The sequence below is a fragment of the Emydura macquarii genome, unplaced genomic scaffold (assembly GCF_026122565.2).
Source record: "Emydura macquarii macquarii isolate MOO-44397 ecotype Brisbane River unplaced genomic scaffold, CSIRO-AGI_Emac_v2 contig_2975, whole genome shotgun sequence".
Taxonomy (NCBI): domain Eukaryota; kingdom Metazoa; phylum Chordata; order Testudines; family Chelidae; genus Emydura; species Emydura macquarii.
Window position 1 is genome coordinate 5,911,853 of NW_027133112.1, and position 17,718 is coordinate 5,929,570.

General features: G+C 41.2%; 1 protein-coding gene across 1 annotated transcript; it reads left to right on the forward strand.

Annotated features, from left to right (window-relative positions):
• Positions 1 to 978: 978 nt before the first annotated feature.
• On the forward strand, positions 979 to 16,354 carry LOC137167717 (protein cordon-bleu-like). Its single transcript, XM_067569987.1, has 4 exons — positions 979 to 3,407; positions 4,058 to 4,177; positions 6,365 to 6,619; positions 15,078 to 16,354. Exons 1-4 carry the CDS (start codon positions 1,359 to 1,361, stop codon positions 15,093 to 15,095), a joined length of 2,442 nt encoding a protein of 813 aa, XP_067426088.1. The 5' UTR covers positions 979 to 1,358; the 3' UTR covers positions 15,096 to 16,354.
• Positions 16,355 to 17,718: the final 1,364 nt, after the last annotated feature.

The following is a 17,718-nucleotide window of genomic DNA, read 5'->3' on the forward strand; positions in this document are numbered from 1 at the left end:
ATGAGGACATATTCATTGCTGCACGACTCCAACAGACTTTGGCTGAACTGGATGAAGATTTAGAAGGTAGGGAACCGTGTCATCTCTGAGCTACGGCAAAAATATATGGGGTCAGTTTTTGCCCTTAGGTGCATGTGCAAGGTTCTCATGGAAGTCAGTGAGAGCTACACACATATCTGTGAGCAGAATTCGGCCCACACTGCTGCTACTCCAATCCATATTGTTTTGCTGCTGGGTCAAATCAGTATCCTCTAGGCTGCTATTATTTATTTATCCAAATATAAATATTAACATCATTGTATCTGAGTTCCTGCTACCAGAAAGGTAGCACTTCGAGTCACGCTTTCTGCCGGCATATTTTCACTGACTTCAGTGGAATTGGGCAAGTAGAGAATTTGGCACTATGTTTCTGATCAATATGCCATACGTAGATTGCAGCTTTGTAGCAGTATCCTCTCATTTTACAGCACACAAACTGCTTATATTTCATCAGGACTGAGTGGAGAAGGGGGGATGTTTTATAAGCAGTCACCTGCATTACTATATGTGGTTTGAAGTTAGAACTCTAAGATCCAGACCAGAATCGGTAAAAAGGCTTCCTAAGCCACCCGTGATAAATCAGAATATCACACAATTATTTGGTTGATGCAAGATGATCTGAACCCTTCTTTAAACTTCTTATGATTTTGCAGCATCTTAGGATTCAGTGGGCCTGATTCTGAGCTCATTTCTGAGAGTTTTATATCATTGCAAATCCATTAATTTGAGTGTAGTCACTCTTGATTTATACCAGAGCAACTGAGAGAAGAATTAAACCCAATAGCTCCTTTCACAGTGAAGCTGTTACATTCCTGGATGTTGATGGGAGGACAGGTTTGTAGAAGAAGAAATGTAAGTTCAGTTTCTTTGTTGGCTTGCTCGAGGTACTCCCTCAGACAGATTGTTTTTATTAACCGGGTTTGAAAATCATAATTTAGAGCTGTATGCTGTTTTTCTGAAATGCTTCTCCTTTGGAGTATTGCAGTGAAGTGTTTGTCACTGAAACGTTAGTGAAAGGTAATGTAAAAACAATAGACTAAATTCCACCCTCAACTACACACATGTGATTCCCATTGACCACATCAGGAGGTGTGCACACACAATAGGCTGATCATAATCAACAACCAAACAGTATTAATGTATGCAGATACTGCATTTTCTTACAACAGGAACACATGGAACAGGTATGTCATGAGTTATGTAAGTGTGATCAAAATCCTGATTTCTTAACATTGTCTAAGCCATCTTTGAGTAATAGACAGTGACGTTGCACATAGGTGACCAATTTGTGAAAGTTTTTGTTTATATATTTTGCAGCAATGGAAGGTATAAATTATGATGCAGATAACGACTCTGTATCCAACCACACAAATGGGGCGTCCAACTCGCCTGTCAGCGATGCTGAAACTGCTCAAGATGCTGCCTTTGTTGTTCCAGTAACAATCATAGATGAGATTCTGGAAGTGAACACTGTCAGTCCAATTGAAGACGAAGAGAATGCGTTACTTCCTAAAGCAGACAATGCAGAAGATATCTCAGCTGATTCCATTAATGTAGGGAACTTTACAAATAATAACAGGACAGGGTCTTTTGATAAGAAACATGTAGATGGTGGATCTCAATGTATATCCATGGACTTAATACACCAGCAATCCTCTGAAGATGAATTTAAACCCCTGCCTGTAGAACAGAGGCGAGAGATGTTTGAATCTTTTACATCCTCACTTGAAAAGAGAAATGAAAACAATCTGGGACTGGAAAACACTTATAAAAATTATGTTAGTTCTGAGGAATGCAAACCCACTCTGATTTCTTCTCACTTCAAGCCTAAGACTCAAATCAACACAGCAAGAGAGAAAACTAATCCATTTAATGAACAGAGTAGTCACGAAAGATTCTTGAACGAAATGAAAACAGAATTGGAATTCAAGCCCACATCAACCAAAACAACTGAGGAGAAAGAAGATATCCTGTCACCACCCATGTGGGGTCATCATGTCCCTAGTTCCATAGCAAGCTATGAACCTAAAGTAGGTCTGACAACCTTTAAAGTTGTCCCTCCCAAACCTGAAATAAAATGTTTCGATAGAGGTATATCCTTCTCCACCGGTGCCATTAAGATAGATGACCTAGGCAACCTGGTGAGTCCAAATGCTGGTAAGAAGAATACATCAGATATTTCTTCCAGTGAAATTGAGGAACTTCTCATTGGGAGAGTAAAGGCATTCTGGAGATCAAACTCTACAGAAAAAAAATATGACAAGTCTATAGAACATAATTCTAATAAGTCAATATCCACTATGAGTTCCAAACCCTCTCATTCAAAATCTGTAAACAAATCTCTCTCTCTAACAGATCCAAAACCAATACCATCGCAACCGGTTACTTCAAATGAGGCTGAAAGGTATTTTGAGCTTGAAAGAATCAAACCACCTGTTCCAGCCACACAGTCTCAGGTAAAAACATCAGCGTCTCCAACAATTAACAAGGACAAGACAGATTTTCCATTTCTAAAGCCTTATAGAAGAACTTCAAGCCATTATGTTGCCTCTGCCATTGCAAAACGCCTTGATCCACTTACGTTTAAGACTGATTTGATAGAGAAGCATGATAAAGAAGAGAATAATCATGAAGAAAAATTGATAAAAACTGGAATGGAACCTCTCCCCAAAAGGTGCATTATTATGGCCAAAAACAGCCCTGTGGAAATAAAACCAGCAGAAACAAGAGACTCTTACTCAAATATTTTTACTTCCAGTCACAAAGCGTCGAATAGCAGGTTGACACTTGGTGATAATTCTGCTGTGGAAAACAAAGCAGTGAACATCAAGTCACTGAATCAGACAACCCCTGTAGGCTTCTATAACCGGAGTGTCAGTGTACCACTTACTAAATCCTCTTCAAAGGATAACAACAAGGCAGAAGGTGATCACAGGTTTAACATCAAACAAAGTATAGTTGATAAAAACACACATCCTTTGCCTAATCAGAAATGTGAGAAGGACCATACTAATTCTTCCTCATCTTTCACATCGCCTGACCTCCCAACACCTACAACCTCTTCCAGTTCATTTTTGAAGCCCACTAAATGGCGTCCTGTTAACAATATACAATGTAATTCTTTAAAAGCATTGTCAGAGTTAAATATTACACCTGTGAATAACCACGTTGTTTCTCAAAGAGAAGAAAAACCTGACATTCTCCTAATAAGTGGTATAAATACATCTGATGTCACTGTACAGCCCAATATCTTTGGGCCAAAGAAGAAGTTCAAACCCGTTGTCCAGAAACCAGCTCCAAAAGATATGTCTCTGCACAGCACTTTAATGGAAGCCATTCAGACAGGAGGAAAGGAAAAACTCCGAAAGGTAAAGTGAAGGCTTCATTTAGGCCATTGAAACTGGAGAACTCTGTATTCGCCAGAGTAGACATCAGCCTATTTTATCACAGGTACTCTTGCTGATGAGCTGTAGTACACGTAATATATAAAACATTTATAATAGCAAAATTCAGAACCAGGACACTGGTTATTCCACACGTATTATATATTGTTATGCAACAGCAAAGCCACTTGCACCAGTCAGAATAACCAGAGGAATACAGATGTGCAGTAGAAAGAGAGTGGTAATTGAGGTTAACCTAAATGAACATAAGAACATGCAGCAGGTAGGAAACATTTAGCTACACATGAATGAAAGATATAAAGTTACTTAATATCATCAAGATTTATTATTAGTTAAATGCTGGTACTGTGCTTGATTCTGCATAATACACAGAGGGCTTAATTCTGCATCCCTGAGCAAAATTTAACTCAATGGGACCACTCGCATGAATAAGTAGTATGCATTGGAAGTAAGGGCTGCAGAATCAGGCCAAAGAAAACCAAGCTGCCTGTCCCACAGGGCTTAAAATATAAGTGATATATGCTCCAACAATTTTAATGAAGTGTTTCCAAGCTATCTTTAAGTCAATATCTAGTAACAACTTGATGTTGGTGTCTATTTTGTTCATGCTCTAGACTTCAGACAACATGATTAATGGAAGTCAGAAGAAACCGACATATGCTGAGCCGGAGAATGAGCGTTCAGCCCTCCTGGCAGCAATCAGAAGCCACAGTGGCACCTCAAGACTCAAAAAGGTAAGAAATCAATAGGATCAGTGCACTTCTTATTATTTATTCCTATTGAATCTGGTGGGAGAATGAATGATGCAAAGAAATTTGTATTGCAACAAAAAGCCCTTAGAAAAACGATGACGACATAGGACACGGCCGTAATGTTGCATCGTTTACATGAGGGACCAAATTCTGCGCTCAGCTTTAGAACTTCATTAGAGTTGTACATTGGTAACTCAAGGCCAACCATAATGTGGCTAACATTAAATCAAGGGAAACCCAAATGAGTTTAATATGGGACTGTACACTCTAGATACTTAGCCCAACAATCTTCAGTTCAGCATTTTCACGGGCTTAAGCGTTATGGATAAGCTTTTCATTGTCAGAATATGCAGTTTGCACCCCACGTAATTTATGTATCAAAATACCCAAAACATCTAGCTTGCTGGCCATATGTGTATGCAAATACTTGATTTCCACATGCACATGGACATTGGTTAGATGCATGCAAATGTATACATTCAAATTGCATGCGACTAACTAAAAATCTCCCTTGTTTCCCCACAGCTAGACAATGCCTTCTGTCTGCACAATTTATCTAACCATTAAGGCATCACTTATTTTTAGTAGCCAGAGTTTGAATTGCTCTAACATGAACTTTCACTCAGTTCACTGACCCAGCCAAGAAAGTGAATTTGGCAAGAAGGGTCCGATCTCCCTGATGCAGTGACTTAAACCATTACCAACTATCCACACAGCTGGGGATCACTGGATGTTTACCAACCACATAGTGTCACTGTTCTTCCCTATGTTACTCCATTATCCCTTCCATTAAAGCAACTGTGAATGCCTCGTTGCTCTTGGGGCCGATAGAAGAGACAGCTTCCTCTGAGACTGGCACCCCCCAATACATTGTATTACTAGGGGCAGTGAAAAAGCAGCCTGGCACACAGCCACGCCAGGACTGAGGAAGTGCAAAGGTCACCTTTGCGCACACTCCCTACTGAACTGTACTGTGCCCTGCTTGGACAGAACTGGGAATCCGTGTGATGGAAGCTCTGAAAATAAATTGTTGTTGTATCATCATACAGTCTCTGTGGAATACTTTTCTCTGGTAAAGCGTGGCTTTTTACATTATTTTTAAGGACTTTTTTTTAGGAACCATCCATCACTTTTTCACATAATGTAGCCTGTGCTAATAAATGCAGTGCATATGTATGGTAGCGGACAAAGTCCAGGAATGGAATACAGGAGCTCTAGAGTTCTTGTTTTGCCATTGGCTCCCTTTTCTGGCCTTAAATAATTCACATGCCCTTCTCTGCCTCAGTTTCCCCATCTGTGAAATGGGGATAAAAATATTAACTTTGTATCCCCACATTTGTCCTGTGAGAATGAATTTGTTAATGTTTGCCAAACACTTTGAAAATAAATAAAGTCGTAAATGTTAAGAATGTATCATTGTTATTAATAGGTATATTGTTAAAGACAAAAGACCGTTGAAAAAGCACAAGCCAGCTTGGTTTGAAAAATGATTTCTTCCCCCAGCTTTGTTTACATTAGAGCAGGCTGCCGCACATATAATTCATGCAGCAATTTTAGGTTCAGGAATTCCAAAGTAACTCTGTTGGAAAAGCAGTCAGTTGATTTGCCCCATTTAGTTCCAGATAGTTCCCTCTGGTTTTATTTCTTTTTAATTTGGATGGAAATTGTATGTTTAATAGCAATTTTAAAATGAAGCTAGGTTTAAGAGTGCAGACTTAAAGTAACTCTCTCTCTGTTGTCCATTATTACCACCATACAGAACAGACTACTATAAGTAAACGAGATTCTCTAGTGCCTACAGCTGCCTTAATACATCTTCTTGATTCCAAAATCCTTAAAATCATTCCCAAACTCACACCAACTCTCAGCCTTTTACCTTACACGCCAAGAAGAATTACAGGATGCTAGAGTTTACCGTAAGTAAAGATTGAGTTTCTGAGACACAGTCAATGCCAAGTCCTTGATCTTGGTAATCAGCCCAGTTGAGTGATGTGAGAGAATAGTAACAGATGTTTAAACCAATGAGCAAACAAAAGTTCTACATGTTTCATATCAGTTGAATACTGAAGTTGGGAGTAGTGAAATAAAAGTGTGCATCAAATGTCAAATAATTACAGTTGAGTGTTATGCCAGATATTAACTATTCACTTTCAACTGTCTCATTGGTAGATCTCATCATCGGCCTCTGAAGAGCTGCAGAGCTTTAGAAATGCAGAACTGTCCTTGCAAAATAAAGAAGACTCCCAGGCAGAGCAACTTTGGATCCCTCCTCCACCTGTCCTGCCACCTCCACCCCCACCTCCCAGTCACAAGTCAATGACCGCTCCTAAATTTCCTGTCACGGCTACGAGCAATCCTGAGGATGCAAGGCAGGCCCTGATGGAGGCCATTCGGTCTGGCACTGGAGCAGCAAGGTTAAAAAAGGTAAACATTCACGTTTATATTTTCAGCCTTTTAGCTGAAACAAGCAGAGTTTGAAGTGCTGCCCTGGGAGCAGTTTGCAAGTTATGCTTGCTACTCTCCCTCCCACCCCGTCTCATCAACTTAAAAGAGATACATACCACGTTTTCTTTCACACCAGTGGAAAGATGAGTGTCGTATCTCAAGTCTTTGGACAGTTATTAAAGCACATTACCTCAGCTGTGTTTTTTCTCATGTAAGAATAAAATCTGCATACATATATTTCTTTTAAAAAGGAACATTAAGAGCATGAATTAAAAAAAAAAAATCATAGAATTTGGATGACCTCTTCCACTATATTCTGACAAGCTCAAAATAATTCCAGTTGACTGAACAAACAGGACCTAGCATAAACCAGAATTAGGCCCATCCCCCTTTCTTCTAGTCCTTTCCAAAAAACCTGCACCTAAGCAATTTAGGAATAAATATTCACCTTTATCATTCCAATAGCATATTGTAGATTTGGTGCCCGTGCTCTCGCCCAGTCAGCCAGCCTTAAGGCTGACAGTGGATCAGATTGTGAGGTCTACTATTCTTGGCAGTGTCCCTTTTACAGCATACCAGATTTTTACTAATGCATTCCATATCTCTCCAAAATGTGGTTCTACATAAACCTTCTGAAGAAAATGGAACTGAACCACCCAGTGTGAAAGTATGTGCATCCAGCACACATGGTGATTTCCAGACTTTCATACTCTGGTGTGAGTCAGGAAGAACTCCCCTGAAGTGAATAGAATTACACCAGTACAAAGTTCATCTGAGATCAGTTTCAGGCCCTGTGGGTTTTATTTAGTTGTATGGCTGCAACTCCCAATGGGTCAAATATTGTTCTGAATTACACTGGTGTATTTTGGAGTAATTCTATTAAACCTGTTGAGCTAGATTCTGCTATCACATACGTGTACTCCCAGGGCTACGCGAGACACAGGCAGGGGGTACACGGCAAAAAACCCAGTGAAGGGAGCCAGGCGGTGGCCACCGACTTCCAGGGAAGCCTGGCAGTAGCGGCCAACTTCTGGGGAAGCCGGGCAGCAGCCACTGGCTTTTTGGGAAGCCAGGTGGCAGCCGCCCGCATCCTGCCCAGTCCCAGCTCCCAGATGGGAGCTCGGCAGCAGCCTCCTGAGCCCTGTGAGCTGGGCTCGCAGCTGGGTGGCTGCCACCTGTGCCCCGGCTCTGAGCTGAGAGACAGCCTCCCACGCCTTTGCTTGAAGACGGGCAGCAGCTGCCTGCCCACATCCCCGGATCCCAGTCTGCACGGAAGCCTCTTCCGCCCCAGCTCAGAGCAGGTGGCAGTCACCCACCTCCCGGGCTGGCAGCCAGGCGGCAGCTGCCTGCAACTTGCCCAGGTGGCAGCTCCCCTCCCCAGCTCAAAGCCCAGTGCCCAGAAAGCCAGGGGGAAAGCTCAGCGGCTTGTCCAGTCCTGGAGCCGGGCTCTACCTGCAGGCTTACTTGTCAATTTCACTGCTCTAGCTCAGCAGTGAAATTGAGAACTATGACAGCTCCAGATTTTACCAGTATAAAAATCTTAAGAGGGGCCCACACAGTGTGATTTGCCCCAGGCCCACACCCCCTTAGGGATGGCCATGGGGAGCGCTGCTATCCATCTGGTGGGCTGCTAGTGCCTGCTCATATGTCACAAGTTCCCACCTGTGCAAGGAAAATAGCACGTGACCCCACCATCAAGCCATAGTGATTGGCTGGCGTTGACCTTTGCTCCTATATGGAGGAAGGAGGGGAGAAACAGCAGGGGGTTTTGTGATCTGTCACAGCCACACAGTATTACAGAACTCAGAACTCTCCTGCTTTGTGAGAAATACAGTCATCCAGCAGTAAAGAGGGAAAAGATTGCATTTCTCAGAGTGGAAAATTGGGTGTTGGGGTACTTATTAAAATTTTAATAAATTAGGGGTACTTGCTACTTAAAAGGTTGAGAAACACTATGCTATCACACTGAGTTACTCCTGATTTACACAAGTGATGGTGAGAACAGATTCAGGCCCATTGGTTTCAGTGGCTTTATTCCAGAATTACATTCAGTAACTGAGAATGGACTTTAGCCCGTGGACTTTTGGTAATTTGCAAGCACAGATGGAGTTTTCCCACCTTGGGACTCAGCTGATACAAACCCTAAACACGTAAATATGATTTAGCCTTGTCCACTTGTCCTTTATCAAACAAACTGAACAATGTTATAAAACAATTGGTACTACAGCTGTAAAACCTCTTATTTCTTATAAAGCACAACACTTACAGAATCATTACTCATTATACAAACAAATCAGTGTTTCAGGGAGCCCTCTAAGGGTCTGGCTTCAGCACAGTAAAATAAACCAGTTTGTGCAGTTATGTTGCATATGTAAAATTATATGGAGTATGCTCTCTCAGGTATGTATAAGGCACCTATCACTTTGGTAGCAAACCATCTGACAACATTATGAAGAAGCAAAAGACTTCAGAACAAATGGTGTTTTCTCTCTCCATTCCACCTGGTTACCTGGTTAATCAAAAAAAGTGGATTTAGATATTCAGGGATATTTTATGTATTTTTGTTTGTTTATGTATCCTTGCTATTCCCAAAGAAGTGCTTTCTGACAACAGTGTAGAATCAATCAGGATTGGGATCAGTCTGAACTCTACTAGCAAGGTGTTCAACAGCCATGGTCCTGCTTCTGAGTCTCAGGTCTTCCCAAATTGTCTGATAGTCCAAACATAGTTCCCTCTAGCTACATCATCCTTGTGGAGATTAGTTGTCTTGCAGGGTGCAGAGGCTGTGGTGGCCTCAGGGAAAGTCAGATTCCCATCCACTGAAGCTTTATAGATCAAGATCAGCACTTTGAAACCTGTTCTGAATGGGGAGCCAGTGGAGTCCATGAAGACAGGGTGAGAGAAATTCTTATTGGCCATTCTTTAGAAGGCATTGAGCTAAGTACTACATCAATTTCATCTTTGTCGTGGTGGTTGCATTCTGAGGGTAGAGTGAATTTCCTGTAATACTAACATGGAGGAGACCCCTCACCTATGGCTAGGTTTTTTGCCAAAATAAAAAGGAGCAATAAAACATTCCTCGCTGCTATGGCAGGCTTCATGTCCAAGAATAATTATAAGTCCTGCATGGCCCTAGGGCTTCACATCAGTTTGAGAATCTGACATCCAGTGCCCTCGATCATTGGCAAGATGAGAGTATTGACAGATTCCTCAAAGTGTTTCCCCCAGTTTCTATTAATATTACTCCTATCTTTCCTGGGTTAGGCTAGAGCCAGATGCTCTTCATCCATCTGCTCATCTCTTTCTGGTATTAGGACCATATGGGCAGAGGCTACATCAGTGGAAGGGGATACATGTTATTCGCATATTGGTGGTAGATGAGTCTTGGCACCTCATAATTTTTTCAGACAGTCTCATGTATAAATTAAAGCAGAGGAGAAAGGAATTTTAACCTTGCAGGGCTCTGCATCATAGCTCTCTGCGTTTTGTCTCATAGGAGTGAGTGCTGCTCCATTTTCCCCTGCTGCTTCTGACACGCGTATTATTAGTACTGTAAGCACGATGGTGTCAGAGGTCAGAGAGAGATCTAACAGTATTAGCTAGCAGAGGGGTTTCTTTCCTGTCCAGTACAAGGAGAAGATCATACTCAACATTAGCCAGATCGTTTTTGGGTTGTGCCCTTTTCTGGACCTAGAAGGTGAGGCATCTAGGATGTAAGCTGAGGATGAGTACTGCTGAAGGTAGGATGCCACCCCCTTTCAGGGTCCTCCAGAAAAAAGGGAGGATTGGAAAGTGGTCAGTATTTGGATAGCATGAAGTGTTGGTTTCTTCAGGATTCTGTTTTCTGTTATTGTATTGTTTAGCGCAGCTGATGGCTTACTGACTTTGAAGGAGACATTGATTATCCCAGTTATTACCATGGTGGGGCTAGGTGTTTGTCACTACACTTGCATGAGCAGTGGGGGTGAGAGGTTCAGATTTATATCTGGTGACCTGGAACTTCTTTGAAGCCTCCAGGGCTTATATTTGGGAGAATGATTCAAATTCTGTCAAGACAGGTGGGATGGGAGATGTTTCCTCAGCAGTATCTCTGTGTCAATGAGGCCCACTCTGATTTGGTTGATTTGAACTGCAAAGCAAGATGAGAACTATTCAGAGTGGATAGGATTTAAGCTTTTGTTTTTATTTATCTCTGTACTGCATAGAGATAGGCACTCTGGGTTGATAGCAGGTTCATAGCATGGAATAGTTCTGCTGGCCATTATTTGGCTGATAGTATGTTTGAGGGAGAGTCTTGTTTTCCTTCTTTTGTGACTGCAGCATATGTTTCCTGGGAAGCTTTAAGTTGTTCATGGACAGCAGTTGTGAGTGGATCTTGTGCCACAGGCACTGTAGACTTCTGTTTTCCTTCATTTTGCATCATTCATCAGAGAACCACAGAGGCATGTGTGGGAGGTCTGAGGGCTGGGCTCGTTTGGAACTCTTTTGTCAATGTTTCCGACTCTGTTTTGCCAGGGCTGAGTACTTAGAGATTAAAAGACACTGATCATCTAAAAGAACTGTCCTATGGAAAGGAAGAGAGGAAATTGTCAGGTGCTGCAGGCTGACTGAGAGTCAGGGGTCTGTAGTAAGTAAGCTGGAACTTGGTCCTGAAGAGAACAGGGACACCCAGGCTGTCTTGAATATCTTGGGGCTGGAAGAAATGCCAGCCAGAGGCAAGACAGTATGCATGTCTTTGTTGTTTTTAATCCATTTGTCTGAGTGCTGTGCACCTCTTGGCAAATAAATTGCACTTTGTTTTGAAGAGGCATCTGTGTCTCTGTATACTATTATTGTCCACAGACTCACAAAGAGAAACACTTGCAAGTGCCAGGTTTGTTGAGCCTGCTCTATGCAATAGGTGTTACTCACAGTGGGAAAAGTCTGCATCGCTTAGGGGCCCTCCTCAGTGTTTCCAAGTCCAGTCACTTGCTCCCAAAGTAGTTGGGCAAACCCCTTTCATGGCAAAGATATGCATCCCCCCATGCAGGACAAGACTGTCAGGGAATTGCCCACATTCCCTCAGGCAGGGAGAGACCATGTGGAGATTGCCTGCACACCCTCTCCGACAGAGAGGTCCTCCTCTCATCTTCCCTCCTATTGGTTTAGTCATCCTTCCATTTTCCTAGGGTTCGCCCAATCATGAGGCTCAACATCACCCACCTTTATTAATGAAGTAAGCACACTGCAGTTTTCATCTCTCACCTACCCCGCAACAAGTTTGTCTCCCTTTTTCATCAGACCCATTCACCTAGGTAACATATACAGCACAACACTTCTTCTAAGTTAAATCTTCATTTTTATTTTGTAGATTTTAACTCTTATTTATGGAGGATTTGAGGATTGCCTAAAATGCATCAATTCGTGTGGCTGGGTGCCACCATGTGGTATGCATTTGTGTTTAGAAATCCACTGTCAGGGCCATATTGTTCCTCAGGCTTGGTCTACTTATAACTACATCGCTCAGGAGTGTGGAAAACCTACATCCTGAGCAACATAGTTACACCGACCTAACACCTGTAGACAGAGCGAGGTTGACTGGAGGGCTTCTCCCTTTGACTATAGCTACCACCTCTCGGGGAGGAGAAGTCCCTCCACCAATGGGAGAAGCTCTCCCATTGATGCAGGTAGCGTCTTCAGTAAGCGCTACAGTGGCGCAGCTGCAGTGCTGTAAATTTAGACGAGCCTCATTCTGCATGCACGGCTCCAATTGGCCAGCTGAGACTTGCATATGCAGATTGAGGGCACCACGTGAGCCCAGAGTATTGGTGCTGAACATTTAGTTTCAACTCTGCCCTGTAAATCAAGGAGTCATTTTATGTGAATGCAATGTATGCTGAGTTCTGGGGGAGGAAAAGTCATTCATTGGAAGCTTCCTAAGTACAGTGCCGATGACAGACTATGGACATGGGCACATGAGATATTTAATTCCTGCCTTTCACAGAAAGTAGTGGTCACTGGATAGTATAAGATAAAAGTACTTGGGCAAGAAGATGAATCAGATGATCTAGGAAAGAATAAAGATTTACTGCCTAACTAGGCCCAAATTCTCTGGTGGTTTTAATGGGCTATAGTCCATTAAATGGATCTGCATCCATTTGGCCCTTAGTTTCAAAAGTGGTATAATATATTCAAAACATTGTATCAAGCGGCTTTTATATCAGTTTGGCTATACTCATTTCCTTTTATTTACTTTTGCTTTCATTTCCTTTTATCTCAGACATAGTATGAGAGTACATGGGTCAGATTTCTGAAATTGTGTATAATTTGCACATGGATTTACCATCATTATACAGGGAATCACAGGTATTCCAGATGCAAATGACCAGTTATACATCTCGCTGCAGGCACAATTGCACCCAATGTCTGCCCTATAAAATGGACATATACACAGTTACAACTATACACATATACAATTACACAGTTGCAACTACCACTGGACACATTTTGTTCTCACATCCATACAAATCCCATTGATCTTAGTGGGAGTTACACCCATGCATTTGATATCAGGCAGTGGAGGCGTGTGCCTGCACTGGAGTGGAGGAGGTGGGTTGCCATGTCTGAAGAGTGGAGTCTTACCGAACGGGACACATGAATTTCTGAAATCAGTGCTGTTACCCCAGGGATCAATGTAGGCCAATGTGTATAAAAGATTATTATATTCAAGAGGTATTGTATATGCAAGATGTTTCATATTAAAGATTAGAGCTAGGCAGATATCACAAGTGTTTTCTGCAAGTATCTGCTTTGATTTAACAATGGATTGGAGTCAGTCACGTTCATGCATCTTTTGTATCCATCATCCCTCAATATTCAAGCATTCAGCATTTATTTACATGAACGCATGTGAAGCGTGACGTTTAAGCTCTCACACTGAAAGTATTCACACTAAAAGTGGTATCATCTCTATGGCACAGCAGGAGACAGTGTTTCTAATGTATTCTGCCAGGGTCCTGGCAGAGAGACAATAAAATGAACCAGGCAAGACTCTGACTGCAACTATCTCCTGGTGTATACTAGGAAAATTACATCAGATGTATGCGAGAGGCAAGGTGGGTAAGGAAGAACTCTGTGTAAACTCAAAAGCTTGTTTCTCTCACCAACCGAAGTTGGTCCAATAAAAGATATTACCCTCCCCCACCTTGTCTCTCTAATATCCTGGGTCCGACACAGTTACAACACCACTGCATTTGACAGGTGTATGCGACAGACACAGCTGAATTGGTGTTGAACATGCTTTGAAACTAAAAGTGTACAGCAGGACAAATTGTGTACAGCCTCATTTCGGAAACTGTGGCTAAGTCCTGCACCTTTTGCATCAAGCAGTGGGTCATTTTCCTAGTGCAGACAAAGCTGTGCAAGCACGCGCCCTTGCATTGTGTCAATGGCTGTAGATGTGATGACAGAAAATTACAGATCAGTAATTGCAATGCACTTGGTGTCTTTATATGGCATGGTGTGCTGGCTGCTTAACACAGAAGTGGGGCAGAAGTGTCCCTCAAAGCATTTGGCCGAGCCTTGGGGCACAGGTGATTAAAAGAGCCAGACAGTGACCTGATCATGACCTTTACAGTTGCAAGCATTCATTTCCACACGGTCACTTTGGTGAATGTGAAGAGACAAAAATAAATTTCAACTCCTCTCCTAGCTAATAACTCATACAGACTAATCAGCCTGATTTTTCAAGGAACAGTATTTCTGCCAATCCCTGTACGGCCAAGAAAGGAAAAGGTTTAAAATGATCAAAAATTTCCTAATCCTCTTTCATTTCTACTTGATACTAAAATCCTCTCTTCTCCAGAGAAAATCAAAGCCCAGTCGCTTTTCATGTTCTTCTCATCCTGGTCCTGACTCAGGAAAGCATCCCTATTTTGGAAGGACACTTAAACATGTGCTTAATTCAAGCTTAACTTTAAGCACATGCTTACGCACATACTTAAATTCACTCCCATTCAATGAAAACACTTAAGTGCTTTCCTGGATCCAGGGTTATGGGTTTTCCCCTCTAACAAGGGAACACGCACACAACCCCGCCCCCCCCCACACACACACACACACCATATGATTTATATGCCCAATCACAGCTAACCACCACAGCTCATATTTCAATGATCAAATATCGAATACTCACAATCCATGTTTGTGATCAATCCACAAAGTAAAATATGTTCTTTAAAACTTGATCAAGTGTGTTCTAGTAGAGAGAAATTTTGACCTTTCTGGCCACAGATAGTCTGCAAGAAGGAAAAGACACTAAATGCAAATTATTCGCTAGTAAAGATTGGTGAAGTAAAAATAACAATAAAATGATTGCACAGGAGAATGTTTGGCTAGTAATGTCAGCTGTTGGAGGTTTAAAAACAGTGAATGATTATGTGCTTTTCTTTTATTATAGGTCCCTCTGCTAGTTTGAATCATGTCTAAAGAACAGGTAATTGAAAAATCGAACTTCACACACACACATGATCATCATTCAAGCACTGAAGTGGCAAAGAACATCAAGAAATTTCATTTATTCTCTTGTCTACAGGCCAAAATAAGTTGCAGTTGTGTGTTCCTGCATAATGGTCCTAAAGGAAAAATATGATGCTTTGCTGCACAGCTTCTGTGCCAAGGACTTGTGTTTTGCCTCTGAATATTTAAGATTGCCAATAAACTATTCTTGTTGGCAGGTTAATAAGCATATAAACACTGCATAGTCCTGCACTTAACTGTGTATACAAGGAAAATTAAGATTTTTGCTATCTGTCTGAACAATAACATTCATTCAGTCTTAAATAGTTTAAAATATGCAAATATTCCAAACAATGTTCTTGTTTCTTACTCTTTGATTTGCATTAAAAAGCTAGAACCAGTAAGAAAAAAAGCAAGTAGAATAAAGATCCATCAACATTAATCACAAGAAAAAAGTTATAGTACATTTTGGAAGGCCTAAATTGCCATATGCTGTTATGTCATATGATTTTTATGTGTTTTAGGTTCAGTGTCTCTAGAACTCTCACTAAACAGGTAATCAGTAGTGAACATGAATCTGAAAACGTGAGCTGTGAAATGAAAGGGACCTTTACTTACAATAGAGACCGTGGAGTCTTTAATAATATTTCAAAACACTGCTTAGTCTTTCAGGATCTGGGACTCATTTCTGCTCTCTGAAATGGAGGTGTGGCCTGCTCACATATGTAAGAATAGAACCAAGTGTATGGATCAGATCATGATCTGGTGTAAATTGCACATAACGTGGATCCTTGTTTCTAATTCATCATGGCTGTAACGTTGTCTCACAATTATTTATAGCAGGTTATTTTACAAATATTAACTACCTTGGTAGTTGACATATATTTTGAAAATATTTCATTACATTGAAATGATAACTTAAGAGGGACAAATCAGTCAACCTTTTTCACATTTACTCTATTGTAATGAATCTGAATAATTGGAAGTTTGTATATTTTAAACTTTTTTATATAATTATTTTAGCACTATACACAGTCCAGAATGGAACTATTTGGGGAGGGGAGCAGGGTTTTAGAGCTGGGATTTAAAACATAACTGTATAGTGTTGCTAACGTTAAAACAGAAAGGGACTATTTAGCCATCTGTACTTAATATGACTTGTATGTTATATATTGTAAAATATTTGTCTGTTAGTGCCACAAATAAAAAAATATTGTTACAAGATTTGTGAGAATTTTTTCCTTGCTCTTTACAACTACAGAACAAACTGGGAACTAGACATAGATGAAAAGGTAATACAGCAGCATGTTGCTTTTCAGTTCTCAGAGCCTTCATGTACACTGTTTCAAACCAGAAAAAGGCTCATGACTGATCTGATGGGAATGCTATTAAAAACTGACAAATGGAACCAAGGTTCCAAACTGATATAAATCCTGATATTAATGCAACACTGATGGAGAAAGATCATCTCCTCATTATAGAATTATATATTCACAAAGCCACATGCTGTTTTACAACTCATGATAATCAGCTAAGATTACTCTATTGTGTGAGCTGTTGGCCTAGTTACATAGTGGTCATCTTGGCTCTTGAGTCTCCCCAATTTATCCTACAGCAGAAAATTAGAGGTGCCACCATAAAAATGGATTTACCCATTTAGGACTTAATCCTGACAATTGTTACTCAAAGGAGTAATTCTTACTCATATTAATAATCTCACTGAACACAAGTGCAACACCTGTAGAGAAGGAGTTGCAAGACTGAGCTCATAGGAGTATATGGTTCTCTTGATATGAGAGTGAAATTCCTTCATGCTCACTGATTCTGTACCCCTTGGTGCTTATGTGATTAGTCGTATTGAATTCAAGGGGACTACATGCCTGTGTAAGTGCTACTCAATGTGAGTAAGGGCTGCAGAATTGGAGCCTGAGAGGATGATATACTGTATATTATACACTTCAAGCTTCAAACCATACAGCCTTCCTCAGCAATGAGGCTGGCACTAACGACAGAGAGCAAAATTTTCAAAACATTATCCTTGGAAAAACTGCTGATTATCACAATACAAAGGATAAAGCAATTATGAGAGTAAGAACATCTGTGGTATGAAATGTCAAATTCACTCTGACAGAAAAGATTACCAAAAGTCCACTTCAGGGGTCACAGCGCAAGTTAAAGCTGCATTGAGACCAATGGGGAATCCAAGTTCTTGCACCATTATTGCTGGAAAAGGAATACCCTGTTCCTGTTCCTCTCTTCCCCACCAGCACAGCTTCCACTTACATGAAGAGCCAAATTCTGGTGGCTGCCTGGAAATGGTCCATAATGGATCCGAAAAATGGGAATGTTAATTTGCACCTACATTCAAGCCAATACTAACTAAGGGTATGTCTATACTGACGGCTCAATCGATCAGGAAGTCGACTGAGTAAAACCACCCCCTCAAGTATTATAGCGCTGCATCGACGGGATCAGCTGGAACCAGAAGACACCACGCAGAAGGGAAGCAGAACAGTTGATGTGAGTTATGTGAGCTCCTCTGCGTAGTTTGCGTAACTCCTGTCAACTGCCACTGAATTTTC